Consider the following 25551-nt stretch of genomic DNA (forward strand, 5'->3'; position numbering starts at 1 on the left):
GCTAAGGGATCTTTCCGTAATTTGGATCTCCATACCTTAAGTCTACTAGAAAATCATGTAAACATTAAGGGGCACATTTACTTAGCTTGAGTGAAGGAATAGAATAAAAAATACTTTGAATTTCGAAGTATTTTTTTGGCTACTTCGACCACGACTTCGAATCAAAGAATTCAAATTAAAAATCGTTCGACTATTCGACCATTCGATAGTCGAAGTACTGTCTTTTTAAAAAAAAACTTCGACCACCTACTTCGCCACCTAAAACCTACCGAGCATCAATGTTAGCCTATGGGGAAGGTCCCCATAGGCTTTCCTAGGTTTTTTTGATCGAAGGAAAATCATTAGATCGATGGATTAAAATCCTTCGAATCGTTCGATTCGAAGGATTTAATCGTTCTTTAATCGATTTTTCCTTTGATCGTACGAATGAAGGAAATGCGGTAAAATGCGGAAGGATTTTACTTCGACGCTTGAATATCGAGGGTTAATTAACCCTCGATATTCGACCCTAAGTAAATGTGCCCCTAAATAACCCCAATAGACTGGTTTTGCTTCCAATAAGGATTAATTATAATTTAGTAATCTTAGATTGATGTCAATGGACATTTAAATTAATCAGCATTCTAGTGATGTGCAGGCCAGGCCAATACCGTGGGTTTACCAGCAGGTTCGGGCTCTTCTGCTCTCCCCGCCTGCCACGTTGCAGTGCCGGCTTCCAACTTCCGGGTTCTTCCTTTATAGACGATGCACCTCCTCGCCCCGCCCCTCTTGTGACGTCATCTGCGGTCTATAAAAGGAACCCGGAAGTCGGGCGTTGGGAGGGCGAGTTAGGGTCGGGAAAAACCCGTCCCTAACATCACTAAGCATTCCGAATTATTCGTTAAAAGCACAGGCATGGGACTGTTATCCAAATAATCCAGATTTCAAAAAATGTATTTCTTTTTCTCTGTAATAATAAAACAGTACCTTGTACTTGATCCAAAATGAGAAGTATGGGACCTGTTATCCAAAATGCTCAGGACCTGGGTTTTCTAAATAAGGAATCTTTCTGTAATTTTGATCTCCATACTTAAGGTCTACTAAAAATATATTTAAAAATAATTTGGTTGGAATCAAATGTACTGGTACAGGTATTATTTCAAAGAAAAAGGAAATCATTTTTAAATATGTGAATTTTTTTTTTAAAAGCGGATCTGTAGGAGGTGGCCTCATAATTCACCTTCTGGATGACTGGTTTTCGGATAACGGATCCTATACCAGTACCACTACAATTCACATTGTTCCTCTGCATGGACTTTTGTTAGGTTAACCCAATATTATGCAACTTCTATAGCAGTACACTTTCACATTGTAGAATCCCATTTTTCATTGGCGTCAACTTCTTTTTGCGCTGTATATTGTATTAGTGCCAGTTAATATTTTTCTTATTCTAACAATGAAATAATCTGGTCTCTCAAGTTTGTCAGTACACTTGTATGTGATCTGAACTACCTAATTATAATATGTTTGTTTGTGAATTTAATAAAACAATAACTACCCAATATTTTGCGATTGTAAGCTCTTATGAGCAGGGTCTTTAATCCTATTTAAATTCAGCAACCCTTGTTTGTTATAAATTATTGTAAACTTCTCCGTACAGGCCCGGATTTGTGGAAAGCCCACCTAGGCCCTGGTCAAGGGCAGCAGGATTTTAGGGGGGTGGCATGGTGCCCAACCACACCCACATTGGTTCAAAAACACTGGGGATGGGCTGGAGATATAATCATTTTTTAAATTCCCATGCGCCAATCCCCATTGCTCCGGTCCAGATGATGAAAATTTGCACACATAAAGGGGAGGGGACAGGGGCGACGAACGGCAGTGGTCCTACGGGCGCCCACTATGTAAATCCGGCCCTGTCTGCGTGACTTGCTGTAGCTATACAAAAAGTGCCAAAATAGCCAGTATAATTGATAGGGATGTGGGATACATTTGTTATCTGTTAAACTGTGTAATTATGTACAGGTATGGGATCCGGAAACCCATTATCCAGAAAGCTCAGAATTACGGCAATAGACTCCATTTTATCCAAATAATCCAAATTTTTAAAAAAATTATTTCCTTTTTCTCTGTAATAATAAAACAGTACAATGTACTTGATCCCAACTAAGATAGAATTAATCCTTATTGGAAGCAAAACCAGCCTATTGGGTTTATTTAATGTTTTTCTTGTAGACTAGGGGGAAGTAAAAAATACTTCGAAATTCGACCATCGAATTTAAATACTTCGAATTCGAATTCAAACTTTTTCATCACATTTGGGTATTCTGCGGTCGGAGTAAAATCGTTAGATCGAACGATTAAATCCTTTCAATCAAACGATTTTATTGTACGATCGTACAATTTTATTTCAAATTCAAAAAACGTAGTAAACTGCTGTAGAAGGTCCCCATAGGCTAACATAGCACTTCGGCAGGTTTAATTTGGCGAAGTATTGAAGTCTAAGAGACAGTACTTCGATTATCGAATGGTCGAATATTCTAATGATTTTACTTCGAATCGAATTCGAAGTCACGGTATCCTATTCGATTTTCGAAGTATCCAAAAAATTACTTTTTTAAATTTTTTTACTTCAAAAATTCCCTCGAATTCACTTCGACCCTTGATAAATCTGCCCCTTAAGATATGAAGATACAAATTATGGAAAGATCTGTTATCTGGAAAACCCCAGGCTCCGATCATTCTGGATAACAGGTCCCATACCTGTATTACATGTTTTGCTTCTCATTTCAGATGTGCGAATAAGTTCTCTCTGCATTGGTTCCAGGCAATCTGCTACAATTTCTGACTTTAACACATTATTTTGCCTTTTATTGAATGTATGTCTTTTTTATTTTCTGTGACAGGACAAGGAGCATCTAATTCAGGAGACAAGAAAAAGGTTTACTCAGGAGTATTTGCAAGGTCTGTATTGTATGGCAAATTTTCACATTCCCACGTTGCTTTGCTTCAGTTTATATGATCACCTACACTTGCCGGCTGCAGTGCTAACATTGTTTCTCTTCTAGAGACCAAGCAGTGCACTTTGTATGTCTGAATCTTTCACTTCTGCCCCTAACACACAATGTCTCAGTACTTTTCAGTTTGCCTAAAGCCTTGAAAATTATTCCATTTTACATTCCAATTATGACCTATACAATTAGATGAATACCGGATGTTTACTTATAAAAATAAATATTCCCTATTCAGCAGTCTTTATACTATTTTATTCAATTTACAAAGACTCCTCAGTCACTCAAAAGCTAATTTCCTTCAGGTTTGGAAACAGCAGCATAATTGAATTCTGAGTGATAGTGCTTTTTAAATAGTAGTGTTCTTCAAGTTATAGCTACCGTACGTCCTTCTATCATTGGATTATCCCTAGGAACAGGATTAGAGAGAAGGAGGCGGCAGTAATTCCACTCACATAACATTGGTTGCCTTATTAAAGACTCTACAGCGTTACAATCAATTAATGCAGTTTCCCTATCACCTCATCTCTCAGAATTCTACTTCTCAGTCTGCGGATACAGGAAGCTTTGCATTTACTTAAAGATTTTCTTCATATACCTCAATCTCGCTAAACACTAACATACAAATATATGATATTTATAATACAGGTACCGGGACCTGTTATCCAGAATGCTCAGGACCTGGGGGTTTTCAGATAACAGATCTTTCCGTAATTTGGATCTACTAGAAAATCATGTAAACTTTAAATAAACCCAATTGGTTGTTTGCTTCCAATAAAGGATTAATTATATCCTATATATATATATATATATATATATATATATATATATATATATATATATATATATATAGATATATAGATATATAGATATATAGATATATAGATATAGATATATAGATATATAGATAGATAGATATTAGTTTGGATCAAGTACAATGTACCGTTTTATTATTACAGAGAAAAGGAACATCATTTTTAAAAACTTGGATTACTTGGATGAAATGGAGTCTATGGGAGATGGCCTTTTCGTAATTCAGAGCTTTCAGAATAACAGATTTCCAGATAATGGATCACATACCTGTACATACAAATACATGTCAAGAACTATAAAACACAATACAGTCATAATATAATAGTACAGGTATATAACAGTAATATATATTCTGAAATTGCTACAACACAGATTTAAGGGAATAATATACAATACATCGATTCTGACATGTAGCATGGTTTTATTTGAATGTATCACTTAACCATAGGGATGCACCGAATCCACTATTTTGGATTCGGCCGAACCCCCGAATACTTCGCAAAAGATTCAGCCGAATACCGAACCAAATCCGAATCCTATTTTGCATATGCAGTGGGAAAATATTTTTACTTCCTTGTTTTGTAACTAAAAGCCACGTGATTTCCCTCCCCGTCTCTAATTTGAATATGCAAATTAGGATTCGGTTTGGCCGGGCAGAAGGATTCGGCCGAATCCGAATCCTGCTGAAAAAGGCCTAATCCTGTCCGAAACCCGAACCAAATCCTGGATTCGGTGCATCATTTAAAAGTCTTTAAAAGTCTTAAAAGTCACGTGTAATCCAATACAGGCATGAGATCATGAGACCTTTTATCCAGAATGCTCAGGACTTGGGGGTTTTTGGATAACAAATCTTTCTGTAATTTGGATCTTCATTCCTTAAGTCTACTAGAAAATCATGTAAATATTAAATAAACCCAATAGACTGTTTTTGCCTCCAATAAGGATTAATTATATCTTAGTTGGGATCAAGTACAAGTTACTGTTTTATTATTACAGAGAAAAAGGAAATAATTTTTTAAACATTTGGTTTATTTGGATAAAAAAGAGTCTATGGGAGACAGACATTCCGTAATTTGGAGCTTTCTGGATAACGGTTTTACGGATCCCATACCTGTACTAATAACTTGTCTACTCCATCCCCATTTACTTGCTCGTGTTGAACTCCATATATCCATGTCAAGTGCTTGAGGTCAGAACAATGATCTGATAGGTTGGAGTAATGATGTAAATGGTGTTAACTGCCTATTGGTGCTTAGGCACACCCCCAAGCCTGACATTATTGCTACAGCAGCTATGCTTGAAAACAGTTCCATAAGGGCAGAGAACCACTGTCAGATTCGGGTAGATTAGTCACCCGGCGAGAAATCGCCGGCGGGTTTGCACTCGGAACGCTTCCTCTTGAGGCAACCTGGGGTGACTTCGGAAAACGAAGTGCTCCGAGTGCCATCCTGACGGCGATTTTCATTCTAGACAGCTGAAGACAGGGGAGGGCAGTTCAGGGAGATTAGTCGCCCTGAAGAAGAGATTTGTCCCTGGCGACTAATCTCCCCAAATCTGACAGTGTGTCTTTGCCATAATACCTGGGGAGCTGGAGATGATTTGAACATTTCCACACTGTTGGCCAACCTTTTGTAAGTTATCTTATGGATTTGTCTCCGATATTAGGCCATGCATGCTTTAATAGCAAATTTACAATTTTGGAGCTTTTTGCAGTCGTGTATCTTCTAATAGTTCTGCACTAACCTTATTCCCCCATTTCACTTGTAAATCATAGATAAGGCTGACAAATATGATTCTCGTGATGTGGACAGACTACAGAATGATGATGCCTTGGTGGAAAGCTACCTTGTGTGGAGGCACTATGTAACAGAAGATGCTCTGAAGATGATCGATGAAAGCTTGAAATGGAGGAAAGATATTGGTGTAAATGGTAGGAGGCCATAAGTCTTATAGTTTAGAAATACTTGCATAGTGCAACAAGTCTCTTTTGTTCATGCTGAAACGTCAGTGTTTTTGATAAAACAGAACTGCTGCTTTTTGTAAATGTAAAAAAAATAAATAAATGTGTAGTGTTGAGAAAACACAGTGGCCTGTTGAAAAATGAAGGTTTGCTTGTTTAATTAATTTGCTAAATCTTTGTTATAGAAAGACTGTAGGGTGGCTCTGGGGTTCCAAATCTAAATCTGCAATCAGTCTTTATTTTTCCCTTGTCCGTGTGGGTATTGTTTCCTTCCACACTCCAATAACATACATTCATTCATTGGCTCTTGATGAAATTGACCCTTGTGCAATAGGGACTTTAGATTGCAAGCTCCATTGAGGTAGGAGGATGAAGATAAAATGTTATTTCAAGTATGGTTTCGCACAATAGCCTGTGTGCACATAGCTTTAATGGATAGTTCACCTTTGAATAAACTTTTAGTATGATGCAGACATATTCTAAGACAGTTTGCAATTAGTCTTTATATTGAATTATTTATGTTCTTTAAATTACTTTACTTATTATTTAGCAGCTATCTATTTCAGAATATCAGCAGCGATTTGGTTGTTAGGGTCTAAATTACCCTAGCAACCAGGCGCTGGTGTGTATGAGAGACTGGAAGATGAATAGGAGAGGTCCTGATAGAATGATAAGTAATAAAAGTGACTGTAACAATAAAAAGTAGCCTCATGGAGCCATCATTTTGTGGTTGCCAGGTGGAGAAGTGGACGGTAAAAAAGAAAACTTTAAAAATAAATAAATAAATAAAGTAAAGTTGAAACCTTGCTAAGAACTATAACATACTAAAAGTTATATTACAGTTGAACTCCCCTTTAATAGTTCATTATGGGAAAATCATTGGATGGTCAAACCTACAAACCTGTTCTTTTAAAGGGTATCTTTTACTGATGTGATCCTGTATTATGCTAACAATGTCCTGTTTGAGCTGTATACAACTATTATACTAACAATGTCCTGTTTGAGCTGTATACAACTAAGAAGGTCCTGTTTTAGAACTGCGGTTAATAGTTTGCTTTGGTTTATTTTCAGACTTGAACGAATCCACTATTCCTAAGTGGTGTTTTGAGAATGGAGCAACTTATCTGCATGGATATGACAAAGAAGGCAATAAATTGTGTAAGCATTATAATTAGTTTAAAGATTACGTTGGTACGGCTTTTAAGGTTAAAGATGATGTTTACTGCAGTTAAATTATCATTATAGCAGTGTCATTGTCGTAAAATGTTGCTGGTTGTGCCGAACAAGTTTTGCCTGGAAGAGGTAATTGAACCTATGACAATTAAGAGCATGTATGAATAAATGCAGTATCACTTGTAATATAAAATAGTTGGGGTTGAAAGAAAGTACTCCTCCGTTACACTTCTTGTGTCTTAGGCTCCTTCCATTGAAGCTCCTTTGGCTCATTTTCAAACTGCGGAGTGCTAAGTGATGTTTTTGGAGTCAAATGACCTTTTTCTTTTCCCACAATGTAGTGTTGTTTTTAGGAATGCATCAAATCCAGGATTCGGTTCAGGATTTGGCCAGGATTCGGTCTTTTTTAGTAGGATTCGGCCGAATCCTTCTGCTGGGCCAAACCGAATTTGAATCCTAATTTGCATATAGGAAATTGCGGGACTTTTTGTCACAAAACAAGGAAGTAAATAATGTTTCCCCCTTCCCGCCCCTAATTTGCATATGCAAATTAGGGTTCAGATTCTGTTCGGTATTTGGATGAATCTTTCGCGAAGGATTTGGGGGTTCTGGCAAATCCAAAATGGTGGATTTGGTGCATCTCTAGTTGTTTTTTAGACCTCCAGCGTCATTAGGATCCAGCATGTATGCCACTTTTCTGTCCGATGCATCAAAGTGAGTGCATCTGTGTACCTGGCACCAGCAGGTGCGTGGGTCCCGCTGGTTTCAGGCCGGCCCACACTGGCTCGAGTGTATATCTTTAAAAGTTAAAGGGCAAACAATTTTTTTTCAAAACACATCTGCTGTTCCAGCAGAATTCTGCATTGAAATCCATTTCTCAAAAGAGCAAACTTTTTTTTATATTTAATTTTGAAATCTGACATGGGGCTAGACATATTGTCAGTTTCCCAGCTGCCCTCAGTCATGTGACTTGTGCTCTGATAAACTTCAGTCACTCTTTACTGCTGTACTGCAGTTGGAGTGATGTCACCCCCTCCCCTTCCCACCAGAAGCCTAACAACAGAACAATGGGAAGGTAACCAGACAGCAGCTCCCTGACACAAGATAACTGTTCCCTGGTAGATCTAAGAACAGCACTCAATAGTAAAATCCAGGTCCCACTGTGACACATTCAGTTACATTGAGTAGGAGAAACAACAACCTGCCAGAAAGCAGTTCCATCCTGAAGTGCTGGCTCTTTCTAAGAGCACATGACCAGGCAAAATGACCTGAGATGGCTGCCTATACACCAATATTTTACACTTGCTGGTTCAGGAATGAAATGTTATATTGTAGAGTGAATTATTTGCAGTGTAAACAGAGTAATTTAGAATTAAAAACTACATCATAAAAATCATGACAGAATCCCTTTAAGTGTATTCTTTAGGTACTTAACCTTATAGATAGTTGCTTTATTGCTTCCTATTTTTTTATTTACAGAATGTTATAAAGTTGGTTTCTATCTGTATAAGAATTACAAAACAAAACAATACATATAATGCACGAGTTGTGTACTTAACCTTATAGATAGTTGCTTTATTGCTTCCTATTTTTTTATTTACAGAATGTTATAAAGTTGGTTTCTATCTGTATAAGAATTACAAAACAAAACAATACATATAATGCACGAGTTGTGTTGTTATTTAATCTGAAATCCTCTTGTAACGATGTGTTGTGCAATAAAAATAGCCTTTGGACCGTAGGCAAAAGTCACAAAAGTTCTGGGAGGTGAACTTTGTCCCTAATTTATGCTTATTATCCAAGGTTTCATATGATTAGGGCTATAAAAAGGAAGCACATTCATTCTGAAACCTAAAAACAAATGTATCTGGTGTTCAGTTTATATTTTGTAGCATGTGCTAGAATAGAGGAAATAAGGAAACTGTCATGATATTGTTCTGTGTTCTCTTCGGATGGTAAAAAACAGGCTCATTGTTATTTGGAGAAATGGATTTGATTGTTCTTGGATACATTTTTATTGCTGGCGTGTCGAAACAAGCGTTAACAGTACAGCTTGAATATTTTAAGGCCTTTGTCTTGTATTGAGAAGCGTGCCTTGGTTCATGCATTAGCCTTGTGACTAAAACTTGTGTCACGAACTAAAGGCTGAATAAGGTCTTTGTATTCCAGCAGTAAATCCCCCTACAGCACTGGATGTAAAACAAGAGCTCAGTTATATGCAATGTGTCTTTAAAAATATAATGAGCATTTATAACTGAAAATCAATTTCTTACAGAATCACAAATATTTTTTGAAGTGATTGTAACCAGTGTTCCCTCTAAGCTGTGTGAGGCCAGTGCACACAACAAATTGTGGTGCGCACAAAGAATTTTTTGTGAAAACCCAACATTTTACAAATATTCTGACCTGCGCACACAGTTTTTAAAAATGCGCACAAAATATATATTTTTTGCGCTCATAGCTAAGAAGGAAGTAGAGGGAACATTGATTGTAACTATATCAAACCTAGATTCTTATCATTATAAATAAAAATCTGACTGTGTTTATTTTTAGCAGTGGTAGTGTACACGCATCTATTCACCGCTGAGCTAGCACTGGAGTTTAAAGGAGAATTCAACCCTTAACTAAATAAACCCCTACCCTACGTAGACCCTCTTCCCCCCACTGCCAACTGCTACCCCGGGGAAATGCCCCATACACTTACTTACCCCTCGGTGCAGATTCAGGGATCGCAGTTTATGGCAGCCATCTTCCGGTTCTTCAGTAATCTAAGACTGAGATGGGCAAATCGTCGCATGCCTAGTCTGAGCAATTTCCCGGTTTGCGACAACTGTGCATGCGCCGAAATAGACGGACATTGACGAAATTCCAGAAGAAGACACAAAGATATGGCAGATGGCTGCTGTGAAATGCGATCCCTGAATCTGCACAGAGGGGTAAGTTAAAGGTATGGGGCATTTCCCCAGGGTAGCAGCTGGGCGGTGGGGTGGAGGGGGTGGTCTTCGTAGGTTAGGGGGGTGGGTTTTTTTTTTTTAGTTATAGGTTGAATTTTCCTTTAAGGACAAAGACTTGGAAGTCCCTATCATGAGTCAAGTTCTTTCAAAGCACTCTCATGTTGTGTTTTGTTTTTATTGAAGGACAAATAGAGCTGCATCTCTTAGGGTTGCTATGGTGTTTCCCAGGGTCAGATTGGGGGCCCCGCCAGCCCAGACCCACTATTGCTCTTCCCCCTACCTCCCTCCCCAGTTAGTGAGCAGAAAAGGAGGTAGGTGGGGGGGTGGAGCAGGGTTGCAGCTGTGGCTGGACTTGTGGTGTCTAACATGTATTCGCTGCTGTGGAAGAATACCCTGGGGGGTGTGGGGGTCCTGAAGCAGCAACCCTCCCCAGCAGTGAAGACACATTAGACACCTCTAGCCCCTGCCCCAGCTGCAACCCTGCTCCGGCCCCCCTCACCCCCCGGTAACCACCAGGGGCCAGGAGGGAGGTCGGGGGCAGAGACAATAGCGGGTCTGGGCCGAAGGGACCCATCCACAAAGGCCGAGGGCCCGCCGGGTTTTTTCTCAGTGTACCATTGGCCCAGTCCCACCCTGGTGTTTCCCATGCCAGGTGGCTTACAGGGGTTTTGTGTGTATACGGTGCCACCCCGACTGCTAACTACCTGAGTACCCTGAGAAAGCTCAAGATGTTGGCTTTGGGGGTGGAGGGTCCCATTGGTCTTTATTAAAAATACATAATTTTGACTTAACTTCAGGGCTGTAGGGCTGCTGGTGGAAAAGCATTATAATCGGAAAATAAATATATATTTTTGGCTGTAGTAGCCTTTGACACGATGCCTTATGGCTACTGTGACCCCATGCATTTGCCTTATAAACAGTTACTCAGACTCTTCTAAAGCTTTGATGCTCACTATGGTTCAGGGAGTAGCCAGGCCAGGCAAGACCCTGATGGACGACTAGAGACAGTAGAAGGGTATAATTAAGTTGGGCAGAGTAACTGTGCTTAGGAAGTGGTACCTGAGGCTTAGTGTTTTGTACTGGTTAGTAAGTTGTGTGCAGTTGTCTTCTACTTGTCTTGAAAAAGCAAATTCTAAAACACTTCTGTGCAAACTGTCAACTGTTATCTGTGTCTGAGAGCAAACTTTAGCATCCTCGATAAAAATATTATTTAAAGATATTTACCACCCAAATTGCAGATTGCTACTTATTTCCTTGGGTTCTGCATTTGCTGCTATTGCAGTAGTCTCATACTATGGTCATTTGGAATGATGCTTACACATGGGCAAACAAATGGCCACTTCCTACATACTTATGTTTGTAATAAAAATGTATATATTTCTGACCTCCATTTTCGACATTTCAGTCTTCAACACAGTGATGAGGGAGTCTGTGTAAATGCATAAGCCTGGACTGTAATATCGGTTGTCTTGGTAAAGACATTCTCTGTGTCAAGACCTCGATAAAATGTCTATAAATACGTTATGCAGTTTTATTTTATATTCCTGCAAAGATATATGGAAATTCTAATATTAAATGATCTGCATGGACTCATGGGAAACTGCTACCCTATTGGTGATACATTTATATTGAATCCTGTGGAAAAGGCATGACATTTGCCTTATGCACTTTTACTTAATGGGTGCTGTGGTATAGTTTATCTTGACTAACTTAATCTTTACGATTTAAAAATTAAAAAAACATGCAAATAACCAGCCTATGTTTGTGTATATATATATATATATATATATATATATATATATCTATCTATCTATATATCTATATATATATATATATATCTATAGATAGATAGATAGATAGAGATATATATATATATATATATATATATATATATATATATATATATATATATATATATATATATATATATAAAATACACAAAAGCCATGAATATCTTGTAAATTATATCCTTATAAACGATAAGTTCTGATGTCATCAGTTATAAACGGTGAGTTCTGATGTAATTTCTGTCACATGACTCACTGAAACTTGTGTATTATAATAAATAAAGTACCCCCAGTTGCAAAATATGAGGATATTAGAAGTTACCTCGGAGTTTCATGACCTGTATAAAAATATGGTAACTTATAATATCCTTATATTTTACAAGAGGGGGTACTTTGTTCACTTTATATATATATATATATATATATATATATATATATATATATATATATATATATATATATATATATATACACAAACATAGGCTGGTTATTTGCATGTTTTTTTAATTTTTAAATCGTAAAGATTAAGTTAGTCAAGATAAACTATACCACAGCACCCATTAAGTAAAATATATATATATATATAGTGAATAAAATACCCCCTCTTGTAAATTTCAAACTGTTTTAATACAGGAACGCCATGATAACTTCTAATATCCTCATATTTTGCAACATGGGAATGTTATTTATTATAATACACAAGTTTTAGTTGTTCCCCTTTAAGTTAACTTTTAGTATGATGTAAAGAGTGATATTCTGAGACAATTTGCAATTGGTTTTCTTTTTTTTTAAGTATTTGTGGTTTTGAAGTTACTTAGCTTTTTATTCAGTAGCTCTCCAGTTTTCAATTTCAGCAACCTGGTTGGTAGGGTCCAAATTACCCTAGCAACCAGGCATTGATTTGAATAAGAGACTGGAGTAGTAATAGGAAAGGGTCTGAATAACAATAAATGTATAGCCTTACAGAGCATTTGCTTTTTAGATGGGGTCAATGACCCCCCTTTGAAAAAGGTGGAAGATATATAATCTAAGGATTGTGGTTCAATTTAATTCTGTTCCAAGAAATGGGTTCTAATTGCATTTTTCTCCCATTTATAGTGTGGCTCAAGGTAAAGCTCCATGTACGTGACGGTAAGACAAATGACGACAAGAAAAAGTTTGTGGCATTTTGGCTGGAACGCTATGCCAGGAGAGAACCAGGGAAGCTGCTAACTGTCGTTTTTGACATGCTTGATTGTGGACTAAGCAATGTAGTAAGATACTCTTCTCATTTATCAATTTTTCCCATACAAATTGTGTATTGTTCCATTTTCTGAAGATACGACTTTGTTTTCCCAGACACTTTAGTAAGTCGCACCAATAAGGCACTGCAGAGGTTTATGTTAACTCTTGTAGCAATTGGTAAGACATTGGTAATCATTATTCTCATCGGATAAGTAATTGATTAGACAGATAGAACAGATAAATCCTTAGGCCCACACATTTCATGAGAAATAAAGTTTCTGCAGTTTCTGCAGGTATGTTCCCATATAAGTACCTTTTCTTGAAGCAAGCCAAATATGGGCAAACCTATGGATCAGACAATATTGTAATATATGAAGGTCAAATAAAACACAACCCATTTTCCACAAAGTGTAGCCTTTCTGTGTCTCAGAAAGATGCTAACGTTAAAGGAAAAAGTATTTTGTCAGTCAAACCTTGCAGAGAATTACTTTATACAATTACCGTACCGCAATTGAACAAGTTGCTCAAAAAAAATCATTACTATTTGTTCTTTTTTTTTTTAAATAGATTTGAGGAACTCAAACAGTCATTCTTTATTTTTTCCATTATCTTTTCTATAATATGCCCTGGCAAACTCCAAGTGTCTTGTGTAATCTACAGAAGTTCAGCTTCTTCAAGTCAACAATATCTCCCGCATAATAATGAGAAGTCTGATCACAAATTCAAAAGTGATAAAACATGGTTTTCATTGCAAATGCTTTCATTAGAAAAGGTTGTTCTTGAGATAATATGGATTTGCATCTGTAATCCTCCTGTGTTTTCATTTGCGGAGATAAAGTGGGTTATTTTTCTGGTTTGCTATTTGAAGTGGAAGTAATGTATTTATTAAGAGGACAGTGCCTCAAGGACGTCTTTTTTGTAGAGTTGGGGAAATGTTTCACTTTATATTCCAGCTGGTGATTTATAATAGAGGCAGCTATTGTAGTTGTTTCTTTGTTTTGAAGATAAGTACTATAAGAAATACACAGTATTCGTGATTCTGCAAACACTTTCTATACACTGACCCTACCAATATCAACTGTATACGGTATGTATATGTCTACCTTTTGTTAATGTGAGGATTGTTCAAGTTTCTAGCTGCTAAGTGACACTATTGAGTTCCATGACCTGATTGGAATAATCTGGGGATGAGCAGCAGTCTAGAGAATGAGCTGTATGCTTGGGTAGCACATCAGAGCAGGAGAAAATGAATTTCAGATTGGCTGGCAACAGGGACAGAAAGGAGGGAATTCAGTCAAAACTGGCAGATAGTGGTGGCAGCAAATATTCTAGGTTAGCTGGATTGCATGCAGTGATAGAGTGGCTGGGATTCAATACTATAGATCTAGACAAGGCTAAGATGATTTGGACAGACGTTGGGTCTGGTGTGGGAAGAGTATTTTAACAGTGCTAGTAATGGGCAGATTCAAGGAAAGCTGGAGCTGAATGGAGTTTATGTAATTGCCGTTGCTGAGGAGGAAGGGGAGATAGCCAGAACTGTGCTGCGGAGATGGCATTGTACTGTAATAATATCAATTTAGGGTTGAGACTTGAGTATGGAGACATCAGTAAGCCATAAAGCCTCCCCTAGTCTAGAGGGAAAGTGAACATGAGTCCAGGGAATTCTATTTACCTTCACTGTGCACTTGGAACCTTTCTACTACAGACTAACCATACCACTATTTTCAACGTATCTTAAAGAAGAAGTAAATGCAAAATTGCTTGGGGGGGTGCTGAAAGTTAGGCAACCTCATTAATAGCTAAGGCCATATGGGATTTTACTAAGATCAGGATAAATATTTACAGGTCATTACTCATTCTGTTTCATCTAGATATTAGTTCTAACAGAATCGTACAAGATGAACTATTTCTTCACCTCATACAGGTAGCAAAAGCATTAATTCCATGTAAATGGAAGTCTCCTATACCTCCTAAATACATAGAATGGATACAGAAAGTAGAAGACATTCGGAAATTAGAGGAAATTGCCTACATCTTAAGAAATGAAAGTGAGAAATACTGGTCTGTCTGGAAGCCATGGATAAAGTTAACTCATAATAGTGAGAATTGATAATCTTTTCAGACCTAGAATCATAATAGCCCTACTGATATTGTTATAACTCGCTAGATGCATAACTCTTTCTCCTTTTTTATGGCCCCAGCTGAATACGATCAGGAAGATTATTTGTTAAAATATAACTACAATAATATTGTTTGAATATATGCATATATACTGAGCTTCTGTACTACGATTATGTGGGACATTCACTAAGATTCGTTGTTGCGCCAGCGTCCACTTCGCCGCACTTTGCCAGGCGTATTTTCGCCAGCGCTATGCAAATTCACTAAAATCCGAAGTTGCGCTCAGGGGAAGCGTAAGGTTACTAAGTTGCGCTAGCGTTAATTCGCCAAGCAAAGCAAAGTTACGCTAGCGATGGTTAATTTGCATACGTCGCCAAATTCAAGTTACAATGGAGGTATATGTAGCAGCACTACAAATGCCTGGGAAACCTTCAAAACAGCATGGAAGGAGGCCATGAGTTAGGAAATGTAGGGGGGAAGGAGGGTAGCCCCTAAAAAATTTTCGATCTTTTTCAGCCTATCACCCATAAAAAATGAAAAAACGCCAGCGTTTTTTGGGACTTAAAATTTTTTTTTTACTTTTTTTGAAGCAATCCCTATCTACTCTATTGCACTTCGCCTGGTCTGAGGTGGCGAAGGAAGTCTGGCGTAAAAGGTAGCGTTCAGAATAATTTGCGCGTCAGTGAATTTGCGTAGTTACGTCCGTTGCGCAAATTCGCCAGGCGTAAGGGTGTGAAGTAACACTAGCGAATTTACGCCAGCATCCGTTAGTGAATCGGCGAATTAACGAAAATGCGATACGCTGGCGCTAGCGTTATGCGCTTCGTCGTTTAGTGAATTTGCCCCTATGTTTGTTATGTTGATTGTGTAAATGGATATAATGCTTTCCCTTTATCCCCCCCTTCTTGCTTTCTGTTTCCCTTTTTGCCCCCCCCCCCAGAAATGGAAAATAAATAAATAAATAAAGAATATTTAGAAAAAAAAAAAAAGAAAGTTAGGCATCCCCAAGTGATTGTTATCACTTTCCTGATACCCTGGGGTGTTGCTCTTGTTAACAAAAACCTACCCTGGCCTGGGGTAACTTCTCTGCAAGCGCCACAGAGAGTTTCTCTTCTTCCGCTTCTTCAAAATCCCCTGGCCCGACACATGCACAGTAGAGTGAAAAGTCTAGCTTCCCTCTCATAGTTTGACTTTTCACTTAACTGCTGATGCGCACCGGCGTGAACAAAGAAGAAACAGAAAGAGGACTGTGACAGTGATGCTTGCTGATAGAACCCCGGGCCAGGGCAGATAGGAGGGGGTATCAGGTAAGTGAATACAATCACTGGGTGTTGCCCCCACCCCAGTCATTGTTGCCTTTCCTTCTCCTCTAAATCTTAATTTCTATAGAGAGTTGCACCTCAGCTCTTCAAAAGCAGCCTAGCTTATTTTATTGCCTCTAAAATTACTCATATGGTTTTTGACAATTTGATTCATTTATGAAGATTGTGTAATTTAATGTCTGATTAAGTCAAGATTTGTTTACAGTGCGCATTAACCCATTAGGGTAGTTACAATACTTAAATGTGTGTTTACTTGCTATGGGTTTCTTAAGTGGTGTCAGTATGCATTATATTCATTCTGTCATGATTATTATGGTATAGTTTTTATTTCTAAATTAAACTGCAAATAATTCACTCTACCATATACAATTTCATACCTAACCCAACAAGAGTATTTTTTTTTAGTTGTAAGGCGCATCTCAGGTCATTTTGCCTGGTCATGTGTTTTCAAAAAAGAGCCAGCACTTTAGGATGGAATTGCTTTCTGACAGGCTGTTGTTTCTGTCGCAGTGGGACCTGGATTTTTACTTTTGAGTGCTGTTATTATATCTACAAGGGGAGCTGCTATCTGGTTACCTTCCCATTGTTCTGTTGTTAGGCTGCTGGGTCGGGGGGGAGGGAAGGGGTGATATCACTCCAACTTGCAGTACAGCAATAAAGAGTGACTGAAGTTTATCAAAGCACAAGTCACATCACTGGGGGCACCTGGGAAACTAACAATATGTCTAGCCCCATGTTAGATTTCAAAATGAAATATAAAAAAAAATCATTTTGCTCTTTTGAAAAATGGATTTCAGTGCAGAATTCTGCTGGAGCAGCACTATTAACTGATGTGTTTTGAAATAAACATGTTTTCACATGACAGTATCCCTTTAATATTCTTAGATGAGTGTAAAAGAACTTCTTTTTAAGTGATGATGGACTTCATATAGCAAAAAAACCTAATGAATTGTTATTGAAGTGCAAAAAAATCCCAAAAACCTGCAGGCCTTCGGTTGGACAGACCTGGCTTATATTAAGTGCATATCTTAGGTCTGGTATCCTTAGAACAACTAATGGATTTGATATTTCTTATTTGCTATTTATTGCAATGTATTTCTTATCTATCATCATGAAACTAAGTACACTGATTTTTGTTTTTGTAGGATATGGATTTTGTTCGGTTTATCATCAACTCTTTTAAGACCTACTACCCCAGATATCTGTGTAAGTATTATGTGAAAAGTGATATTATTTTATTTAAAAGTAGATACATAAATAATATTTACATCACTCTATGAAAGTATTTAAATACCTAAAATTATTGTTGTGTCTCTTGCAGCTAAGATTGTAGTCTATGAAATGCCATGGATATTGAATGGTAAGTACACTTTTCTTTTTTCCTTCAAATCATATTGGTAATGTTTGTATGTATGTTTGTGTAGCTTTCATAAGAGCTTGGGGCTGTATAAGCTATTATTGCATCACATTTTTTCCTTTTTTTAGGGCAGGACTCCATGGACGATTCCGCCGCAATCCGATGCGCTACTCAAAAACGCAGAGTTTATATGACACGACTGTCGGATGCATGATACAGTCATGTTGCGTCGCATCAACAATGCGACACAATCTGACAATAGCATTACTTACCTTATTTCTGTCGCATCCAACGTGATGCCTTCGTTTTTGAGCAACGCGTCGGAATTGTCCATGGAGTCCTGCCCTTAGTCTTTGCCTCCATTGCTGGCACTAAAGCTTCAGAGGGCAAGGCAACATTGTATTCTACTTTTAACGGTTTTGTACCAATCAGTGGAAATCGGTAGTAAGAAATCCAGGTGAAATGAGTACCAGTTAGCAGGCAAAGTTTTCAGCTTGTTGTTTGCTAAGAAGCCTACTAGTAAGGCTTTCAGCCATATGCCAAAACAGTTTACCTGCAACCACAAGTAGAGGTATGGGAACTGTAACCCAGAATGCGCAGGACCTGGGATTTGCCAGATAATAGATCTTTCCATAATTTGGAGCTTCATACCTTAGCTCTACTATAAAATCATGTAAGCAGACGAATTTGGAAAACAAAGCTTTCCGAGTGCCACCCCACCGGCGATTTACATTCTAGCCAGTGGGAGGCAGTTCGGGGGAGATTAGTTGCCTCGAAGAAGAGGCGATTTATCGCCCGCCGACTAACTCTCCCTTAATCTGAGCGTGTGTCTCTGCCCTAAAGCATTATACTTCACGGTGTAGGCTACTTCTTATCTAGTCCTAGTACCCCACTAGCACCCTCATCTCTAAAGTTGGCCATAGGTGCAGATTTTATCCTTATATCCAACGAACAATCGTGCATTGGGATCTTCTGACCTACAAGTAACCATGCCGATTAAATAAAGTAATAAAAGGAACAAATCAGACAATGTTCTGGCTATTAATTGACAGACCGCAATCGTACAGAGAGGCAATACATGCAGAGTTATTATCATTAGCCGACAGAAACCTTCTAAACTGTCTGATCGACTAAACAGCCAATCTCCATGGTACAAAAAATGTTGGGACAATCCACACACCGTCTGAAAATCATATGAACCTTTGTTTCGTATGACTTTATCTTTTCGTCTATGGCCAGCTTAAGCCAAATATACCTACTGCGCTGTTTGTAGCTACAGTATCTCCTTTATGGAACTTCATCATATAGGGCCAAATTGCTTACTTATGTCTTACTGGCCTAAAAAGACATTATTTCTTTATGGACTGAAGAAAGCAACACAAAAAATGGTAAGTGAAGCAAAGTATGCATTCTGCATCTGCGCTGTATTCAAAGATTGTTTATCCACTGGCGTCTCTTTTTCATAGTGGTCTGGGCTTATATTGCCGTTATGTCTGCTCTCACTCATAATGATCAATATACATGTGCATAAGCTGTTACTGGAGCCTCTAATCCTCTATATCACTTAGGAAATATAAAAGCCAGGTCAAACCATCTCACACATAGTTTCTAGTTTCTATTATGCCATTACATGAATCTACTGTAGGCTGTAACTCCCTGGGGGTTTTATAGCCTGGACAGGGGTATGGGATCTATTTTCTGGAGTGCCTGAGACAAGGTTCTTTTTATTGTTAGTTAATATATCTTTTAATAAATGCTTATGGGCAGGAGATTGCCTGCCCATAATTTAGAGCTCTCTAGAAATTGGATTTCCATAAAAGAGATCCAATGCCTTTACAAACCTAGGTAATTACTTGTACTCTGTTGGCCTTTTTCGAGCGTACACTATGTTGGCTATTACATCTGTCTTAGAATAAAAGTTCCATAGCAACAGGGTGATCTCAGAATAGGGCCAGTCCCTACACCAATAAGCTGTCGTGTATAATGTTGCCATGGTAACCCACAGCCTCTGTACGGGAATAAATAAAAAATACTTTGTTGTTACCAATAAAAATGTAACAATAAAAAAAACATAATCAGGAAAAATAGTGCAATAAGAAAAGTACATATTTGGAACATCAAATCATAGTTTAGAAAAAAAAACCAACACGGACTTTATAAAACATATATTAGAGTGCTAAACAAGGCAAGAAAGATATTGTGTCCAGTTTTTTAATTTGCTTTTTGCTAAAACAAAGCTGGAGCTGCAGTTAATCGGCTGTGCAGAGGGAAAGAACCGCTCCGTGGTATAAATGCCTGATTTTTTTTTTTCTGTGCTTTCAGACCTTTTCATTTAGAGGTTTTTGTGAATTATTCAGCTGTAAAACGCAGGGGAACTGAGTAAACGAGGAGGGAGAATACATTGGTTATGAAGCAAGACTAGTGAAGTTGGATAAGTTAGAGGAAATTGGTCTGTGCCTTATAACATGCATTTTTAAGAAAGTTATTGTTTTCTTGGTTGAAACCATAACCAATATTTACAATATTTCTACTTATTTTTACTTATTTACCATATTTCTACTTTTTTATGTTTATTTAAAATGTTTATTTTATTTTTATTCATTAAATAATACATATAACCATGTTTTTAAAAATATCACGTCGATTTATGGTTTCATTTTTACATGGGAGGGTTATAGCTTGCATTTGACTGTGTACAGTTATGGGACCTGTTATCCAGAATGCTCGGGGCCTGGGGTTTTCCGGATAACAAGTCTTTCTGTAATTTGGATCTCTGCTTCTTAAGTCTAGTAAAAAATCACGTATACATTACATAAACCCAATAGGCAGCTTTTGCTTCCAATAAGGATTAATTACATCTTAGATTGGATCAAGTACAATGTTCTTTTTTATCATTACAGAGAAAAAGGAAATCATTTTTAAAAATTTAGATTATTTGGATAAAATTGGGTCAATGGGAGACAGCTTTCTATAATTGAGTTTTTTGGATAATGGCGGATCCGTACCATAACCACTAATATTGTCTTAAATATTTATATCCTCTCTTTTGTAATAGTCCTGTAAATGTAAACTCTGCCGCTTAGTTGGTTTTCTGTTTGTATTAATTAATTTACTGTTCTTTCATTTTCTTACAAGCTGCCTTCAAAATTGTGAAAAGTTGGCTTGGTCCAGAGGCTATAAATTTGCTAAAATTTGTGAACAAGAGTCAAGTTCAGGACTACATCAGTGCTGAATACTTGCCACCTCTCATGGGAGGAACTGTAAGTGTTTTAGAGTTTTCTTGCCATTTTTCATACTTAAGGGCCCTGTGGTACACTAATAAATAATCATGAAAGTCTAAATGCCTGAAATGATCTATCTCTGCTTCCAATAGAAAGACAGACATCTCTAGAGAGACAGACAGATACCAATCAGAAACACTGTAGTGCGTTTTCCTATATGTATCCCCCATGTTGTCTGCCTCAGACAGACCTTCTTCCCATCATTTTAGTATAACCCTAACAACATATATAAATAGGTATGGGACCGTAATCTAGAATGCTTCGGAACCTGGGGTTTTTGGATAAAGGATCTTTACATAATTTAGATCTTCATACCTTAAGTCTACTACAAAATCATGTAAACATTAAATAAACCCAAAAGGCTGGTTTTGCTTCCAATAAGGATTAATTATATCTTAGTTTGGATCAACTACAAGGTACTGTTTTATTATTACGGAGAAAAAGGAAATCATTAAAAAAAAATTGGATAAAATGGAGTCTATACCTGTATAGCCTGTACCTTGGCTATAGAAGTGCTAGAATAGAGATGGACCTAATAAAAAGGCTCGAATTAGTGGTACACATACTGTATCTCATCGTGGCTTGTGCATAAAATTTGCTGGATCGTCCAAATATTTTAGCCAGTGTCGGACTGGGACACCAGGGGTCCACCTAAAAAAAACCTTAGACCAGGGGCTCACTCTCAGTACTGTTATTCTTTCTCTCCTCAATCAACCTCTATTCTTTATATACTATAATCTGTTATTCCATCTATATAGCCTCTTTGTTCTCATAGAAATAGGGAATGGCCATGAAAAAGGCCAATTGGTTAGAAGCAAGAAGCCCACTGACACCTGGGCCCACCGGGAGTTTTCCTGGTACCCCGATGGGCCAGTCCGACACTGATTTTAGCCCAGAAGAAGAGAAATGAACAACATTCCATGTCTGCAAATTAAGATTGCCTAACAATTTACATGCTCATACTGGAAACTGAGTTTTCACATTTTAACATTAATGTGCTGCTTAAGAAGAATTGATGAATAGTACATTGTGGGCTCGGTTTGGTGATGGAATAGGATGTTTCACCGTTGTAATGGTGAGAAATCACAGAGATCTGGACAATCTGATATTGATTTTACCATGTTCAGTCCTGTGATTGCACAGATGTGTTTTTTTACCTTTTTTTTTTTTTTGAAAAATGTAGGATCCCTTCAAGTACAGTTATCCTCCATTGCCAGACGATGACTTTCAAACGCCCTTATGTGAGAATGGACCAATAACAAGTGAGAATGGACCAATAACAAGTGAGAATGGACCAATAACAAGTGAGAATGGACCAATAACAAGTGAGGATGATTCTGAAAGCAAACTGAGCGAATCAGATCTCCGTGACTCAGTCGATTCCAGTGTGCCAAAAAAGGTAACCTTTCTCTTAAATGTTTTTTTTAGTATTATTTATCAAAAATCTTGTAATTATGCATTCGAAATTCATAGATTAAAAATATATTTACTAGGTTACTATTCTAAATCTCAAGAAATGTGAAAAGATAGAGTTCTTGGGGTTAAACCAATACGTTCTTAACACATCCTTGCTATATATTTATCATAATGCATGTGTGTGGATATAAACCGCCCTGCAACCTTCTACTTGAAGCTTTCAAGTACTGTGCAATACAAACGATTATTTTCTTTCCAGTTTTTCTTACATTTTCTTCAATGATTCACTTTTTGCTGCATCAAGGTCGCAGAACGTCATTTGATTCATGCTCGTGCTAAAATCTATGATATGTTTCACTGAGATTAATATGATATTGCAACTTGTACATTAACATTTTATATCCTTTGCTGACTTTTCGTCTTACATTCATCTGCCATTTTTATGTCTATGAACACCAATAAATATATGGAGAACTTTGCTTATTACCTCTGAAATATTAAAAGAATGCTTCATTAGTGTACCATGTATCGCAGTGGTTGAACTAGAAGGACAGTTGTATTTGTTCAAACTAGCTTACTTTGTAACTGTAGGATTTATAACATTTCTCACTATATGAAATCTGTAACAATTCCCTTTATAATACACGAGCCATGAATGTCCTGTAAATTATACCCTTGTAATACACAAAAGCCATGAATATCCTGTAAATTATATCCTTATAAACGTTGAGTTCTGATGTCGTCAGTTATAAACGGACGTCATTTCTATCACATGACTCACTGAAACTTGTGTATTATAATAAATAAATTACCCCCAGTTGCAAAATATGAGGATATTAGAAGTTACTCGGAGTTCCATGACCTGTATAAAAACACTTGGCCTTCGGCCTCGTGTTTTTATATGGTCATGAAACTCCTCGGTAACTTATAATATCCTTATAATTTACAAGAGGGGGTACTTTATTCACTATTTAAACAGTGCTTAGTGATGTCATTGGTTATAATCGGAGCTAAGTGATGTCATTTCTGTCACATGACTCACTGAAATGTGTGTATTGTAATAAATAAAGTACCCCTCTTGCAAAATATAAGGATATTATAAGTCTTCTTGGAGTTTCTTTCGCCTCGTGATCATGGAACACCTCGGTATATAGATATCCTTATATTTTACAAGAGGTGAACTTTATTCACTATAATTCATACCGCAATTATTTTGCTCTGTGCAAAGAATTTTGGTAATATCATTGGTCCTTGGGGCAGTTTTAAAAGCACATTAAAGTAGAGGATAAGCAAATCAGAGCCCCCAGTGCATTGACTGCTCTCCCACGCCAATTGCTTGCTTTTAAAAATGGACTTATAACAATATAGTAGGAATCTTAGAGGTGACAAGAAAGCTTGAGGTCAAAAAGCCTAAACAGTTTGACAAATGTTACTCGTCATATAATCTTTGGGTAGGGCATAGAAGGAAAATAATTATACATGTGGGTAGGGCATAGAAGGAAAATAATTATACTGTACATTGATCTCTTAAAATTTTAAATGAAAAATAAAGCTTGACAGTATGGTTGCTTAAAGGGGCACTATTAAAAAGAAAAAATAAATGCATTTTGTATTTGTGTCTTGACAAAACTCTTTACATTCATTTTAGTAAAGCAAAGCACTGTATGAACACATTTTTACATTTAGAAAGAGTTATATATACTTTCATGGATGCTTTGGGGCATTTTATTAAAAAGCAACATTTCTGTCATACTTGATGTTTGTAAATCTTGTTTGTAAATCTTATAACAAAACTTCTGACTGGTTATGGGCTCTAACTGAAACCCATTAAACAACGTTTCTGTCATACTTGATGTTTGTAAATCTTGTTTGTAAATCTTATAACAAAACTTCTGACTGGTTATGGGCTCTAACTGAAACCCATTAAAAATCACATTTAAATCACAGCTTTATTTATAGTCCTTGTTACGGTTCCATTGCAAAAAACACTTCCTGTACAGTATCTAGTAGAAATAAGTCTGGACTTTCTTGAAAAACGTTTCACGCTCGTTCAGCTGAACTGAATAGTTTCATGTTTTGTGTACGCTTATAAAATTCAGTTTATGCTGATTTTCATAAAGGTCCTAGACACGCAAGCATGTGCGGCTATAGCTTTAACATTCTTAAACAAAACTCTGCTTTACTGACCGATATATAAATCATATTTGATTGGCGGCATCTTTACTTAACTATTAATAACCCATTTGTGTCTTTGTATAATAAAAAAAACTGCAACCCAATAAAATTAATCATCTTTCACATTTTGTAAAACTGATAAAGAACTGCTTTCAGTATCTAACACCCTGCAGTTACTGATCAACATGTAGACTCAAGAAACCATGTCATAAGAAGAAATTCAGCTTGAAGCCAAAGAGAACAGGAGACCCCAGCTTGATTCAACTTTATTATCTTTCCGTGCTTATTGCTACTCCTGCCTCTCATCCAGCCATTTTCAGTGGCTTTCCCCTTTTCACTATATTCACTATAGTGTTCTCCTCCGCTTTCTTTTCCTTACAAATGAAAACCAAATGAAAAGATCTTGGACTCCTTCCCACTGTCTCAGCTGTAAGTTTCAAATACATTTCTATAACTATATACTTTTAGAATCTTTCCAAACATTTTGTGCTTATGTAAATGATGATTTTGCTGTTGCATTGGTGTTTCAGCTAACGACTGCTTTGTCTGATGGTCTGGCCGAAGAGGAACTGAATATAACACCACAGTTGGAAGTTTGTCACATGAGTGACATCTGAGCAGGAACTGCAATGGTAAAGTCTCATTGTGCAAATGAATTAAAAGATAAAAGGAAATGCTCTAAGTTCATTTACTTCCCACACACTAAATGCAAACCTAAAGTGGATAGAGGTCTTGTTGTATACAATACCTGCTGTTACACTCTAGTCTACACCCTATACACATGAATTATTTATGCACTTAAACAAATTTTGATATTTCTAAATAAAGAACCAAATTCAGATCCAAATCTACTTATTTAATTGTGGACACATGAAAAAGAGTATGTTATATGCATAAACCTTGTTATCTCTTGTTGTCCAGAGCAGTAACTTCAAAGAAGAAGTTTCACGGCAGAGCATAGAGAGTATTTACTCTGGA

At 37.2% G+C, this 25551-nt stretch overlaps 1 protein-coding gene across 2 annotated transcripts in view; it reads left to right on the forward strand.

Moving 5' to 3' along the window:
* The window catches only part of mospd2.L (motile sperm domain containing 2 L homeolog), a 54260-nt gene that overhangs the window by 11531 nt on the left and 17178 nt on the right, over positions 1–25551 (forward strand). The window contains exons 2-10 of one of the 2 annotated variants that reach the window (NM_001094678.1): positions 2886–2943; positions 5578–5733; positions 6835–6921; positions 12776–12930; positions 17490–17550; positions 17666–17704; positions 20837–20961; positions 22166–22381; positions 25104–25205. In NM_001094678.1, the coding sequence (NP_001088147.1) occupies positions 2886–2943; positions 5578–5733; positions 6835–6921; positions 12776–12930; positions 17490–17550; positions 17666–17704; positions 20837–20961; positions 22166–22381; positions 25104–25190 (984 nt within the window). In that variant the 3' untranslated portion in view covers positions 25191–25205. The remainder of the gene's footprint in view (positions 1–2885; positions 2944–5577; positions 5734–6834; positions 6922–12775; positions 12931–17489; positions 17551–17665; positions 17705–20836; positions 20962–22165; positions 22382–25103; positions 25206–25551) is intronic. The other variant, XM_018245223.2, reaches the window with a different exon arrangement.

The sequence above is a fragment of the Xenopus laevis genome, chromosome 2L (genome assembly GCF_017654675.1).
Source record: "Xenopus laevis strain J_2021 chromosome 2L, Xenopus_laevis_v10.1, whole genome shotgun sequence".
Classification (NCBI taxonomy): domain Eukaryota; kingdom Metazoa; phylum Chordata; class Amphibia; order Anura; family Pipidae; genus Xenopus; species Xenopus laevis.